General features: G+C 43.8%; 2 protein-coding genes across 2 annotated transcripts in view; one reads left to right on the top strand and one right to left on the bottom strand.

Annotated features, from left to right (window-relative positions):
- The first annotated feature begins 645 nt into the window (after positions 1 to 645).
- prpf4bb (pre-mRNA processing factor 4Bb) lies at positions 646 to 9,651 on the top strand. The gene is made up of 16 exons (XM_051410511.1): positions 646 to 721; positions 1,863 to 1,944; positions 2,504 to 3,648; positions 4,017 to 4,184; positions 4,460 to 4,615; positions 4,891 to 4,972; positions 5,159 to 5,360; positions 6,477 to 6,550; positions 6,637 to 6,727; positions 6,923 to 7,070; positions 7,244 to 7,381; positions 7,505 to 7,658; positions 7,745 to 7,859; positions 7,951 to 8,102; positions 8,242 to 8,328; positions 8,451 to 9,651. Exons 1-16 carry the CDS (start codon positions 663 to 665, stop codon positions 8,652 to 8,654), a joined length of 3,057 nt encoding a protein of 1,018 aa, XP_051266471.1. The 5' UTR covers positions 646 to 662; the 3' UTR covers positions 8,655 to 9,651.
- A 1,156-nt stretch (positions 9,652 to 10,807) lies between these two features.
- The window catches only part of gli3 (GLI family zinc finger 3), a 91,910-nt gene continuing 87,458 nt past the window's right edge, over positions 10,808 to 15,259 (bottom strand). Inside the window, exon 15 of the mRNA XM_051410510.1 lies at positions 10,808 to 15,012. Within this exon, the coding sequence (XP_051266470.1) occupies positions 12,641 to 15,012 (2,372 nt within the window). The 3' untranslated portion in view covers positions 10,808 to 12,640. The remainder of the gene's footprint in view (positions 15,013 to 15,259) is intronic.

Here is a 15,259-nt window from a genome sequence, read left to right as displayed (position 1 = left end):
CAGTGAAAAAAACCATGAACTGTGTGCTCTTGTGGTTACAATGCTCAGGAGGAGGAGGAGAATAGAAAATTTAAACCAAGTCCTCATGTACATTTTTTGTTGAGCATACCAATGGGGCACAGTGAGGACCCTGTGCACCCCATAGTGCATGAGGGGCCCCAAAACCACATGATCCACAAATTGACTTCCAGGGCCATCCTGTGGTATAAGCATACAAAGCAACATGCTGGGACGCACCCTTTGCAGTGTTTTTCTCTTGTTTGTAGCCCATTGGAGTGTCTCTCCGAGGCTGCACGCTGGTGTACACACCGTATAGATTATAGAATATATATAGACAATTTTCGGAAGTTTAGAAACTGTTTATTAACAGACAAGAACAGTTAGTTTTTGGTGATCCTTTGTCTTATTTTGTCAGGTCATCTCATTCATTAAACCCTCCTGTTCATGTATTGATAATTAAAACTACACGCTGCACAAGCATACACCCTGCTGGTGGACAAAAGACACGTTTTTAAGTGCACGAATCCGGGTTGCAGTGCGCCGCCAGCTCAACAGAGGGCACATCAAAGTCCTGACACAGTCGTACTTGTGTGGCGGAAAACAAAAAAAAAAAAAAAAAAAAACAATCAAAGAAGAAAAGCCCCCCGCCTCAGCTGAGGAAAATGGCCGACGTTGAGATGGACATCGCGTCCACAAGAATGAATAATGGCAACGAACACGTGTAAGTAGTTTAATTTAAAGATGAGTGGTAATAAAGCGCAAGAGCTTTCCCCCGTCGGTAACCGAAGGGGGACGGCAGTGTGCGTCAGAGGGACGGAGGTGAGCCAGAGGAACAGGTTCACGTTGTTGCCGGGGCTGGCTAACGTGCTTAGCCCGAGTAGCTTAACGGTCTTTAGCTCACCTAGCACTAAAGTTTCGCCAAACGCAGAGCGAGTAAAAGTGTAGCTCAACTGCAGGGTGGCGTGTTTTCTGCCCTAAAGTGTAGCTACGCGGGTTAGGGACAGGTTTGGGGATTTGGTGGCGTGCGGCGATGCTGCGGCGTAAGTTAGCACGGCCAGGAGCTAGCTCGGGTTGTAGCTCGCTAGCGCTTAAGTTGGCTAAGGAGCGTTAGCGTATCCGAGCTAACGAGTGGAAATCGTCTTGGCGGTCGCGCTCAAGGGGGGCGGGGAGGGGGGGGTGAGTTTCCATGGTGACACAGATATGAGTGTCGTTTTCCGGCTACAACAAACACAGTTCTTGCTGCGGCCATTATTCGTAACATCCACTCTCTGGTGTTTTCCTGTAGTTTCTAGCTAAATTCAGCACATTACGTAACCTCCAGCTGGTGTTGATCACTGAGATGAGTTGTGTTTGTGGTGGCTTTTATTGTCAGTGTGTTTCAATGAGCACAGTGTAAGCAGTAGATGGTGTTTTTAATGAGTGCACAGCTGCTAATTAACCCTGGAAGAGCGTATTAGTTCATTATGGTCTTTACGTTAATTAATAAAATACACAGAAAATCTCTTTTAATGATTTTAGTACTCAAAAATAAATAAGTAAAAGTGTTTCATCACAGAACAGACTGTTGGGGATTATTTTAATGACACCAAAATCACAGGTTGCCAGTGGTTACTAGTGTTGGAGGAGAGCTCGGTTCCCTTGATATTTATTAGGGATGCAACAAGGGATTATAGTCATTGTCAGTTTATGCACTGTGGCCATGTTTTAATTTAATTTGTTGTTCATCTGATATATATAAACTGCATAATTGTAGTGTCCAAATCTCCAAATTTGTATCGCACCAGTGTGGTCAATTACCCATAATTACCACTAATGTGTAATATTGTGTGTTCAGTATGTTAAGATTGTTCTCTTTTGAACAGGAAACAGGATCTGGAAAGCCACGAAAGAAGTGGAAATGAGGACAGCGGAGACATGTCTGAGGAGGAAGAAGAGGAGGAAGAGGTAGGGGTCGACAACAGCAGGCCTAATTATCATCAGTGGTATGATGCCGTGATTCTGACCTAAACTTTCTACATTAAATTCAGTTTCATGTTAACTTAACTGTAGTGACAGTGTTCCTCCATGTCTGCACCTCAATCTGGACACATTCAATAGCAAATAGTGATATAAATTATGTAACATTTGGCAGTTTTTCCACAAAGCTATATTTAAAAGGAGGTGTATTTTTGGTCCGTGCAACTGTTTTATTTTTGGTAGCTCACCAAGGCCACATCACAACCACACACTGATAGCCCTACATTAAAAACTACCATACAAACAGAGAAAATAAATACATAATTCAAATAATACCCATATCCATTCTGCAATCATAATCTTTTCATATAATTAACCCTAATCAAAATTGAATAACCCTATATTGATACTCATCTATAACTCTGTTGATACAATCAGGAAGAGTACAACCACATAAACTTGAACTATGTTCACTACATATCTTAAAATTTCAGTTTTGAGATCTTACATGAACAAATTGTCAAGCTGATGCATTGTCTCATCCTAGGAGGAGGCACCAACTAATGGCGAGAAGACAGAAGAAGGGTCCAAACATCACAGCAGCAGCGGTAAACACAAGAGGAAAAAACACAAGCATCGTAGTAAGCACAAAAAACACAAGCATGCCTCTGATGAGGACAAGGACCGCAAACGAAAGCATCGTCACAAACACAGGAAACACAAACGCAAAGAGGGCTCGTCTCCCTCTGGTGCTGTCCTCTTTGGCTCCTCCAGCCACAAAAAAGTTGAATCCTCTCCCTCCTCTGGAAATCCAAGTCTGGACGACAGGGCCTTGCTGGAGGATTTGGAGAAACAGAGGGCCATGATCAAAGCTGAGCTGGACAGCCAGTTGATGGAGGGGAAGGTTCAGTCAGGCATGGGTTTGATCCTTCAGGGTTATAACTCTGGATCCGAAGAGGATGGAGATGCTAGGATCAGAAATGGAGAACAGCGTCAAAGGGGCAGCTCAGGTAAACCCATATCTCCCAGAGGGGGAAAAAGTGGAAAATCTAGACGGGACTCAACAGAGGGAAGTAAGTCCAGCACCAAACGTCGTAGTCGAAGTAAGTCTGCAGACAAGCTAGGACAGGCCAAGGAGTCTAAGCAGGACAAGGTGACCAAAACCACCAAGGACACAGGTGTTAAAGACAGAGGCCGCGGCAGGAGCAGGTCAAAAGACAGAAAGCGTTCGGACAGCGCTGACAGGTCCAAGGAGAGAACCAGGAAGTCCAACTCCCCCTCGAGCTGGAGAGGAGAGCAGAAAGGCAGCCGCACTGATAAACGGTCCACTCCACCGCGCGATGACAGACCAAACCAGGAGAGAGCGAGCCGACGGTCCCGATCACCTGGGCGAGAGCGGCCGAGTCGATCAGATGCTGACCGGGACAAACGGCCAGCCAAGTCCCCATCCAAGGACGCTTCGTCGGGGAAAGAGAACCGCTCTCCTCACAGACGGGGGCCTCACAGCCCAATGAGAAAACGCAGCGCTTCCCCTCGCCACAGAGATGCCCACCACCCTTCGGCTAGTGCCTCAGACAGGACATCGAAACAGAGCAACTCTCCACCCAGGACAAGGTCCCCGCCCAGGAGGGGCCGTAGCCGCTCCCCAGACCTCAGGAGAAGGGATGTTGACAGGCAGGACTCACCACTAAGGTTGGTGGAAGTTGTTTTGACTTTTATAACTTTTCACAGTGAAATAAGTTGCCTGAAACATGAGATGAGTGAAACGGCACACAAATGAGATGAAATATTTGACCGTTTGTTCGTTTATATTTATAGTAATACTGCTGTATTATGTCGTATGTTGTTGCTATACTAAACACTAGCTGGCTTATGTCACTTAAAATAAGCCCTTGAATGTAGTTCTTGGGGCAGCTCCCTAGTGGGCAGTTCTCTCAGGGACTCCCCAGTACTCCTTGGTCTGAAAGCACCAGTTGTTGTTTTGCACAACGGTTTTGTTCGATTGACAATGTAGAATGTACAGTTCAACCTGTCTGCCCACTCCCCTTATGTTTCAACAGGAAGCGCCCCCGACCAGACGCAGGGCCAGGCAGAGACAGATCACGAGAGACCAGTCCCAGATCATCCTCTCGCCGCAGGATGAGTCGCTCACCTCTAAGACGGAGGTCCCCATCACCAAGACGACGCTCCCGCTCTTCCCCCCGCAGGCGGTCTCCATTAGGACACAGGTGATGACACTTATTAATAACTTTCATTTGTCTCTGCTCACAACAGAGGATATTTCTGTTAAACCAATGTGTTTTATTTAATCAAAGGCAAACCTTGGCATCTGTCATATTTTGGGAGGTTGGACATTTGTTTTTACTTAAATGTTGTTTTAGTGTTTCTCTGTGGAACTCTTGCTTGCTCCCAATGTCTCCCAGTAGTAGTGGTGAGACCTTTCTTCAGGTTAAAACTTTTACAAGCTAATAAACAATCCCTCCTTGACTTCTATGCCTTGCAGGTCTGGGGACAGAGACAGATATGGCAGGCTCAGACAGTACCGACGCTCAATGTCCCGCGATCGGGATAGGAGAAGACGCACTAGAGACGAGGACAAGTTCAAAGGAAGCCTTTCAGAGGGCATGAAAGTCGACCAGGAATCCTCGGAGGAAGAAGTGTGAGTAAAAGAAGATATTAGCCCTTCTGCATCTGCTATTCCTATAGAGGCAGTTGTTATTGTGTTTTTATATGTAATATAATATCAAGGCTACATGGGCTACTTTTTATTTTGGCTCAAAGATAATGCAAGATTTGAACATGTAAATAGGCATTTTGTGATCCAGTCAAACAACATGGAGCTGATACGGTACCTCAGAATACTCTCACATTGGCCTTGCTGATAATACAGGAAAATATGCTCCATATTTCTTAAAGCCTTGTTTGTGCTTGCAGGTTAGAGGACTTTGATGGAGAGGAGGTAGATGAAGAGGCTCTCATTGAACAGCGCCGCCAGCAGCGCCTGGCAATTGTCCAGGTCTGTATACACCTACTGTGATCCAAACCTGCTGTCTTATTACTTGCCATATTAATCCAATATTTGTGAATAAGCTATAAGTTACTCTCTTTATATAGCAGCCTGTCTACCTTAACAAAAAACACTGTCTGTGGCTTACTATGTTTTGAAATGTCTTATGTCCACACAATTCCTGCCATTGTACAGAAATACAGAGTTGTGAATGACGACACCAACATGGTGTCGGAGCCCAGCAGCCCTCAGAGCAGCACACGCAGCCGTTCACCCTCACCTGATGACATCTTGGAGCGTGTAGCCGCAGATGTCAAAGAGTATGAACGCGAGAACCTCAACACCTTTGAGGCCAGCATCAAAGCCAAGCACAACCTCATCGCCCAGGAGAAAGACGGTAATGTCCTGGTCAAAATTATCCTATCTGTTGGCGTACAAGGCCAACTGAATGAACCTGTGCACTCTAGTTAACTAATTCATTTCTCTAAAAATATATGTGATGGCTTTTGACAGGATGCAAAAATTGAATATCTCTCAGATATATTCGCTGTAATTGTTCAGATTTGTGTAAATTGGCACACAGGTCAATCATTGTCCTAGACACTTTTTTTCCAGAAGTGGTGCCTCCACATGGGGTGAATCTTATTATCCTCTCACCATTACCAATCAGTGTTTTTCTCCATGTCTGCTGAAGTGCAGAAGTATGATTACGCTAGTTACCAAAAAGACATCAGCCATGCTTCGCTTGAAATCTTAGTTGGAATAGGATGAGAAATAGGCCCAGCACACAAGTAGCTCCATATACTTTATCTGTGACAGAATGGAGTCACCCATCACTTAAACCTTTTGAAATGTAGCTTAGAAAAGATTCTTCTGCTCCTTTTTATCACTGAGGAGCTCAGCCTTCTGTGAACATGGAGATCAGAATCTGAACAGCTGAAAGCTCTATCAGGGATACCAATCACTTTTGAATAGTCTCTTTTTAGTTGTCTGTATAGTAACCAAAAAATGCATTTTGCTTTCTATGAAAACAGTTTCCCCAATTCAGTCACGGTCAGTTTAGCAGATGTGGAGGAAGTCCTAATTAACAAAGATGAAAGCTGATTGGTAGCGGTTGCCCCCTGCCTTTTTAAAATGAATGATATTATTAATGTGGATTCATATTTGTATTTCCCTGCAGTTTGGAACTACCTGACATTTTCTGTGGTCTATTTCACAATATGTCATAGACTGACCAAACAGTACCAGTCTATGCAAAACTAAAATGGCATTTGGTGGCTTGATTTGTGTGCAGAGTTGTGTGATGCAGGGATTTTAATTTTGTTTCTTTCTGTCATGTGTTCATTCAGTTGCTGGCTTGTAATCCAAAGCCTGGCTGTCTCTGCCACCTGCAGCATATTTTGAGCTCTGCAGAGTATGTGAATCAAACACATGTTCCAGATATTCTGTTTTACAACATGGTGGATGACTAGAAACTCATCCTGTGTCGTTTTATTGTTTTTGTTTGTTTCAGGAGCCAACCCAAAGAAGCCTTCAGCCCCAGACATGTTTACAGAGTCAGATGACATGTTTGCTGCTGACTTTGATGTAAGTATTTTCAATTCAGGAAGCTGTAGTACATCTGAGCTCTCTGTTTTGAGCTACTGACCTCCTTTTATGTGTTGTTTCTGCAGAGTGCCAGGATGAGAGCAGCAGGTGTAGGGAAGGACTTCAAGGAGAACCCTAACCTCAGGGACAACTGGACTGATGCTGAGGGTTACTATCGTGAGTGCTGCCTACCTAATCCTTCTGTTTTCTCAGTTATCTGGAGGCAGGCCTCTGATGTGCAGTGTGTCGGTATCATTGGAAACACTCATCAGTGCTTGCTTAATGTTATGACAATGTACCATTACAACCGTGTCCAAGTAATGTCTCCTGTCTAGGCTTGTCTATAAGTTTGTGGTTTGTGTGGTTATTTAGGGGTGAACATCGGGGAGACACTGGACAAGCGTTATGACGTTTATGGCTACACGGGCCAGGGTGTTTTCAGCAACGTGATCAGAGCCAGAGACACTGCCAGGGCTGGCCAGGAGGTGGCAGTCAAGATCATACGAAACAATGAGCTCATGTGAGTCAGGTCTTATTATAGGCATTAAAAACATTTCTACATGAATGTCAAATGTATATCCAAATAAGTATAGATGCTTACAAATACAATTACTCTCAACAACAATAATCATGTGGATGTTTGATTGAATTTGCATTAACAGCAACAATAAAACATGACTTTCTGGTCAACAGGCAGAAGACTGGGTTGAAAGAGTTAGAATTCCTCAAGAAGCTGAATGATGCAGATCCTGATGACAAGTTCCACTGCCTTCGTCTGTTCAGGCACTTCTACCACAAGCAGCATCTTTGTCTGGTATTTGAGCCTCTCAGGTACTGGAAAAAGAAACACTACTCCTTTCTTTTCATCAGTTGAGAAGTGTGCATCTATTACTGTTGTTTAGCATTTATATGATGGCCTTACTTCCTAATTACCTGTTGTGTTCTCATCCACAGTATGAATCTGCGAGAGGTATTAAAGAAATACGGTAAAGACGTTGGGCTCCACATTAAGGCTGTGCGATCCTACAGTCAGCAGCTCTTCTTGGCCCTCAAGCTGCTCAAACGATGCAACATCCTCCATGCTGACATCAAGCCAGACAATATCCTGGTACAGTGTAAACACTCAATTTTAGAATCGGCTTAAAGAATGATTAATCTTGCGTGTACTCATTTTTTTTTTTTTTCTCTTAAAAGGTAAATGAGTCAAAGACCATTTTGAAGCTGTGTGATTTTGGTTCTGCATCCCATGTTGCTGAAAATGACATCACACCATACCTGGTCAGCAGATTCTACAGAGCTCCAGAAATCAGTAAGTTGCATTATTTGTATACGCCTCTAATCTTATCATTAATCAGTTGCGCTCAGAACTGGACCTTGCTCACCATTTCCTTCTGTCTCAGTCATAGGAAAGCCGTATGACTATGGGATTGACATGTGGTCTGTTGGCTGCACTTTATATGAGCTTTACACTGGCAAAATCCTGTTTCCTGGATCCTCTAACAATCACATGATCAAACTAGCTATGGACCTCAAGGGCAAGATGCCCAACAAGGTAAAATTGCGTCATACAATTTCAGTTGCTTCACTGTTGCTTATTGTTTCCCCTTCCTAGATGAAATGAGGCATGTTACTCTTCCATCCAGTGCTCAAGAAGTTAAGGCTGATGCAATATCATGGTTTTCTTTCCGCAGATGATCCGTAAAGGCTTGTTCAAAGACCAGCACTTCGATCAGAATTTGAACTTCCTGTACATTGAAGTCGACAAAGTGACAGAAAGGGTAAGGTGTTCCTTCTGACTTCTACATTACATTTAAACCAATGTTTAAAATGTTATTTATTTGATATATTGCATCTATATATCGTCATCTCCTGTCATTTGTCCATAATTCTGCTCCATCAGGAGAAGGTGACGGTGATGAGCACCATCAACCCCACCAAAGACCTGCTGGCAGACATGATAGGAGGCCAGCGACTGCCTGAGGACCAGAGGAAGAAGGTGATGCAGTTGAAGGACCTGCTGGATGGCACCCTGATGCTTGACCCAGCCAAACGCATCAGCATCAACCAGGCACTGCAGCACCCTTTTATCCAGGAAAAAATCTGAACACAACACAATCCTAGAGCGGACATAGAACCAACCACTAAACCAGCTCTGACAGGAACTCTGCAGTTGAAGCAGCCAACCCACAGACTTCTATTCAGAATGTCATGGATTTATGTTCTTCCTCAACTTTATTTTGTTTATGGATACATAATTGTGTTTTATTGTAAATAGATCATTGAAATGGTAGCCATTCTCGAAGACATTGATTTTGCGATATATCATTGTAAACTTCCCCTCATACCCAGCAATGCAGTTATGGACTTTTTTTTTTTTTTTTTAAATTTAACTGGCATTGGAGTGACAGATGTTTTAAAGAAAAATATAATTCCTGTAAATACTGTATGTCTATTGCATTAACAATCTCAAGCAGCAGACAGTTGAGTTTTGTTGTAGTTGCAGATGTCTAAATACATCATTTCCTTTTAACCACAATTCTCGTTGTGGGGCGATGCATGCTTTTGAATGTGCACCCTTTGTGCTCTAGATTTCTGTGGTGCAGGCCTGTGTAAATGCTCTGTATGTGCATCAGTGTCCCACATGTGACAGCAACCCCCCTCCACCTCCACCAAGTCTTCAGGCCTTGTGGTCTGAACTGAAGGAATAGATGCATATTATGTACTCCTTGAAGATTTTTTTTTTCCAAAGCAGGTAGTCATTGTTTTATACATATTTTTTACCTTCCTCCCCCTCCAGCACTCTGGCTAGGTCCTGGCTCTTAAGGCTCTCACATTCAAGTGCCTCCTGTATGAGCCTAGTGTGTTAAAACACCAAACAGTGCTGGCCTGTTGAAGCCACACCTGTGACCCTCCTCTCCCATTGTTGTATATAGTCCACAGTTACTGTCATTTCATGTGTGATTATTTGTTTTTTTTCCATTAAGTGGTTAAAAAACAATCTTGTGATTTCAATAAAGAATAGTTGTGGAAACGCTGCTGAAAAAGCACCTTCGGTATAAGACAACTTTTTAGTAATAAAATGTTTCCTATTGTATACCAAACCCCCTTTCTTCATTCTATCCCCATCATGTTGGAATGGTGAATGACATGATGTCCTGTACGTGAAGTTTACCAGTACCTCGATTCATATAAGATTGTTAAATGTGTTGGATTGGAAGTGAAACAGTCATGGAACATGTGTATAGATTTCACAACTGGATGTTAGCTGTCCAAAAAGGGATCTTTTTTTTTTTTTTTTTTTTTTATCCTAGTACCCCATTAAGTGCAGTCTGAAGATGGCAAGTAAGTGAAAGGGGATATTGCTGCAGCCTCCAGAGCATCAAAAGTAAAAACGGCCCATCTCGTATCCAGTTGTAACAATTTACAGCTCTCATGCTCCCTCTCTGCAGTGGAAAGTCTAACTGTACCCTTCATTTCCGTCACATGATTGCACTTGTGTTGAGCTTCTAAAAAGCATAATGGGAGACTCGCTTAGAATAGATTCCCATTTTTCTCCGTCTGGAAAGTTAGGGAGTGATGCAAGAGCTCTCTGCGCTTGCCTTAAATGCACTAAAAGGACTTCTGATACGAGCTGATGGCCCGTCAGCCTTAAAGAGTCTGTAAATACATGTGCACTATAAGGGAATAACCACTGGTGAAGATGTGTGTGTTAAAGAGCAGGGATAGTAACATCTACTGGCTTTAATCTCAGCAGAGAGATGAGGGGCTTGACTTGCTTTTAATGTAAATATGTAACCAAACAAGTGATTTATTACCATGTTATCCAATTCATGTGGATGAAAATCACACTGCATAGCTCGCACCTTGCAATGTATTGTAATTTCTTGTGATGATCAGAAGAGGGCATCAGAAGCTCGAGATATTCTCCACAAATCAAGTTACTATTGGTGAGTAATCTCTGAACTTTGTGTTTATTTTATTTTTAATGAGATTAGCGTATTCCCAAACAAAAATCTAAAGGAACATCAGATTATATATTTATGTACTGTCTTGAAACAGTTTTATCAAGTTGCAAAATGTTTCTTTGGATGTGGTTTGATTTATAGTAACACTGAGTGTGTGCACAAGTACAGGAGTCGTTATTCTATTTATCCTCTATCTAAGGTTGTTGTCTCCATAGAAACAAAACCATAATTCAAACTAATGCAGTTCATATATTATCAAACCCAGCACATAAAGAAGAAAAGAGACTTAAAATATAATTTCAATTTTTATTAAAACCATACAAACATTTGTAGTCAGTTATAAAAGAGCAAAGTGGCTCTTCTGGCGGAGGGGCAGTGCTGGGCCCTTGAAGCTCCGCTCTGAGCCAGATCTGTCTGGCCTCAACCCAGGGCCTGGGAATCCCTGCTTTCAAAGTCAATTCTTTATTGGCCCCAGGATACTCCCCATATCCTCTGCTAAACCTACAGAAAGAGTATTGTATTTACATATTATATATAAAAGAGCACAATAATTGTTAAACTTAAAAAAAAAAAAAAAAATCAAAGAAAAGTAGAATGCATTTCGCAAATCTTAACTTTTCTGATATTCAGACTTTTCTTATATAAATGTTCTGTCATTTTATCTTTTTCAGGTCTCACAAGAGACTTTAAATGTTTACCTTTAATTTTTTTCATAATTCACAATGGAAGATTGGCAGTGATCTTTCTCTTTACCAACAGGCAGATACTTATAAGGCACATACCTCAATGTAATTTCCTTCCTTCAAAGGAAATGATTTCTACTTTTTTGAAAAACAAAAAAAAAAAAAAAAAAAAAATACACCATCAATGCACAGCTACAAAAATGACAAAAGTACCAAAGAACAGTAAAACAATTTGTACCTCATTGTTTTGACGTTGAATAAAAGGTAAACTACTCAATATTCTGTGTTCAGTCACGTAAGACTGGAAGGCAATACTAACACTGTTGACAAAGTCACTGCAATACTTGATGGCAGTACACATTCTGAATTTAAGAGCTTTGGACAAAACGAGAAGGATGAATTCCTACGAAACAAATCACATCACTTAACAGCATTTATCATCATGAGAGGGGAGTTCATGTGCTGTGGACCACTGCCGGCCATTAAGAAAATCAAAAAAACAAAGTAATCATATCTATTTATGTAAGCATACATAAAGCACCAAATGGGACCTTTGATCATCAAGGAGAAAATGTCCATTTTCATATCAGCTCCAAGCAACCGTGCAATCCAACGTCAATAATCAAATGATCACAAACAGAATATAAAAACACTGTTATATACACTTGTGAGTACCTTAGCAGACTAACTAAATCGATCCATTTAGATATCAAGTAGACAACTATCTACGGTGCCTTGAAGACTTGGATGTGTCCATTTTTTTGGACTCGATACCATACCGCAGTTACTCTTGACAAAAAACACCACTTGGTAAAACTTGGTAGAAGCACTGAAACATTTACAGATTCACAAAAGTAACATACAAACAAAATAACAACCAATGTAAATACACCACTTATTAAAACCTATGATATATAAAGTTATCACCAGGGCCTGTTAAATTAATGACCCATGTCTGACCTGCTGTATGGATTTAGCGGCTTTGTACCTGTGAGATCAGAACGGTAGATACTTGGCACATGGGCTAGTCTATGTAGTTATATAGACAGTGTTCATGTTTAACCTTGAATACATGCATTTTTACCATCAGTGTGTACAGCAAAAACAGTGACAATACACAGAATACTGTTTTAAAGAAGCAAGCTTTTGCTCACCATCACATAGTAATACAAAGAGAAGAGCTTCCAAAAATAGCCTACATTCCAGAAAAGGAATATAACTATTCATCTATACATAATTTTGACACATCCCATTTCTGTGTGGGATGACATTTTTACAAAATAAATCAGTTTGGCAACTGCCTGTTCCACAACACTTAAAGTACATAATAAAGTTCTTATAATTGCCACTTTGGTCTTAGTCTTCACATACACCAGAGTTTTTCTCTTCCTTTTTTTTCCTTTGTCCTAAGGGAGGAGAAAGCTGAGAGAGAGAGAGAGCAGCTACTGCATGATAGCCAGGAACTTGCTCTCCTCAGCAAGTGTGGTGAGGAGAGAGCTCATGTCTCCAATCGCCATGTTGTTTAGGCCAGGGGCCACACTGTGAAAGGTTGCAGAAGCTCGAGGGGTGGTCAGGCGTGATGAGGTCCTGGACAGACCCTGGAAGATGGAGGGACTCAACACCCCTGAAACCAGGCTGCCCTGGTCAAAGCCATCCTCCAGGATGGCACCAAAGTCCAGACTTACTCCCTCATCTAATACAACAGGCACATTGCCATCTACTGTGCTGGTAACCTGGTCTGCACCAGGGGAGAGAAGGGCAACTGAGTTCCCGCTGCCACTGCCACCACCTTGTCCCACTGACTCAGCCATGGAGTCCAGTAAGCACTGGTCCTCCAGGATAGGGAACGAGGAGGCCTTGCGATCCTCTGGTTCGTAAGAAAGGCAGTCACCAAAGCCGTGCTCTAAGTATCCATGGTCTGGGGCCTCCAGTTTCAGCCCAGATACCTGATGAGCAAGGGAACAGTGGTCCCCACTTATCTGCAGTTGTTGCTGCTGGTTCAGACTAGCCTGGATTTCACCGGAGTTCTCGGGATTGAGGTACTGTTGGGTCCTGACCAAGTTCCTGTAACTGTTGATCGGTGGGCGAGGGACATGGACCAGCCGATTGTGATGAAGAGCAGTTCCTTGGGAGAGGTTGTCCATAGAGACCCTGCTAAGGACTAGGTTGTTCCCAACCTGGCAAGAGGTGCTACTGTTGTGGTCCTGCTGGAAGTGGCTCTGTTTTTGAGGCCCATTGGAGGCCTGCTGTTTGAAGCCCTGTGGAAGAGGCCCATCGATGATCTGTGAGAAGGTTGGCCTTCCGAAGGTGTTTGCAGAATTGTGACCAGAACCTCTCATCTCCATGCAGGAGTTAGGTGATGTCTCTAGCTTCACCCCAGGGTTGGCACAGCAAGCACTTTGAGACTGATTAGCCTGGGCACAACTGTTCTGGAAATCAAGGGACACTTGCTGCTGAACCACCATGTTTCCAAACCTGCCAAAAGGTGCAGATACAGCTCCATGTTCTGAGCCAGACCACCTTCCACATTGTGTCTGGTGGTTTTGTTCCCTCTGAGGAGACCTGTCAGCACTCCCGGAGCTCACTTCATTCCACTGGATAGGAAGTTTACTAGGACTCTTCCGCTCTACTATCTGCTGGTTCTGGAGACTGTGGGACCCAGGGAAGGCCATATTCAACCCTGAAGTCTGGATCTGTTCTATCTCCTCCATAGATGGATGGGAGGTGTCCCTTTGGATAGAAGCTATTTGGTCCTCAATGTGCAAATAGGAGCCACCATCCACCTGAACCTGGGAGTGGAGATACTGCACCAGGTCATCTGGTAGCATATCCTCATCTCCAAGCAACAGGCCAGCCTCCCCGTCCTCCATTGCCAGGGCTTCTAAGGCTGCATGTTCTGCAATGCTAGGGGTGTACGGTGAGTGCTGCAGGCCTCTCTGCAGGTTGCCCTCTGAGCGTGTGTAGTTCTGTAGGCTAAAGTTGCGAGTTTCAGGTGTAGAATGATGAGACAGAGGTGGAAGAGGGTGGAGGTTGTTAAGGCTGTTGAAGCGTTGCACTGGGGGCAGACTGCAAATATCAGGAGCCTGCGTACGCACTGGGTCACTGGCCCTCCTGTTTCCATTCAATGGTCCCTCACCAGGATAGAAGACCCTCCTCCTGTAACCTGCATGCCCTATATACCCATTGGTGTACCCGTTGGTGCCATCGCTGCAGCGATGTGGCCTGACTAGAGGTGGCAAAGAGTGGTTGCTACCACCCTCATCCATCATGGCCATGCGAGTCTTCAAGCTCATGCGCTCCATGTTCGGTAGAGGCGTGGGAGGTGGGCCGCCAGTTGCTGCCGCATACTTGGCTTTCAGATGATAGTGCTGCGCTGGAGTTAAATTGAGCATCCCCCGGGACCCTCCTCCTATACTTACTCCTCCCACACCTCCCCAGCCCCCACCTGAGAGTATCCCTCCACCTCCTCCTCCTGTCCCACCTCCATACTGGCTTGCCTCACTGGACCGGCGGGAGGCATCAGTGGAGATAGGGTCGTAAGAGTCAGTGGAGCTAAGGTTGTGGTGGCGGCGGTGGTGGGCGGCTGCCATCGTACCCTCACTCTGGGAAGCCTGGCTGGAGCGTCGACTGGAGAAGCAGGGGGAGATGCCTGAGGAGCGCCGACTGCTGCTCAGGTAGGCTGAACTGGTGGTGCTACCACTGCTGTCACGTCGGTCTCGGAGCAAATTAAGCACTGTTAGCTCTGTGCTGCCCAGCTCAGCATGAGCAGGTGGCTGAGGAGCAGACACCCCCCACTGCTTGCCCAGGCAGGATCCTGGGGGGAAACACAGACAGGGAAAAAGAAATGAAGAAAGTTTGGACACTGATAGAGAGAACAAGGAAATTATGCAATGAAAGGAGAAGCTACAGGAGGATGAGAGAGGAACAGCCAAGTAAGTTAAATGTAAGTGTGGAGAGATCCCTCAAACAGATGTTGCCATAGACAACAGCAGCCCTTTGCCATGAAACATTGTTACATGCTATTTATACTGATATGATATATGGCTTGATATGGTTTTGAT

This window comes from Dicentrarchus labrax, unplaced genomic scaffold (assembly GCF_905237075.1).
Source record: "Dicentrarchus labrax unplaced genomic scaffold, dlabrax2021, whole genome shotgun sequence".
Taxonomy (NCBI): Eukaryota; Metazoa; Chordata; class Actinopteri; family Moronidae; genus Dicentrarchus; species Dicentrarchus labrax.
This window is presented reverse-complemented; position numbering and strand designations above follow the sequence as displayed.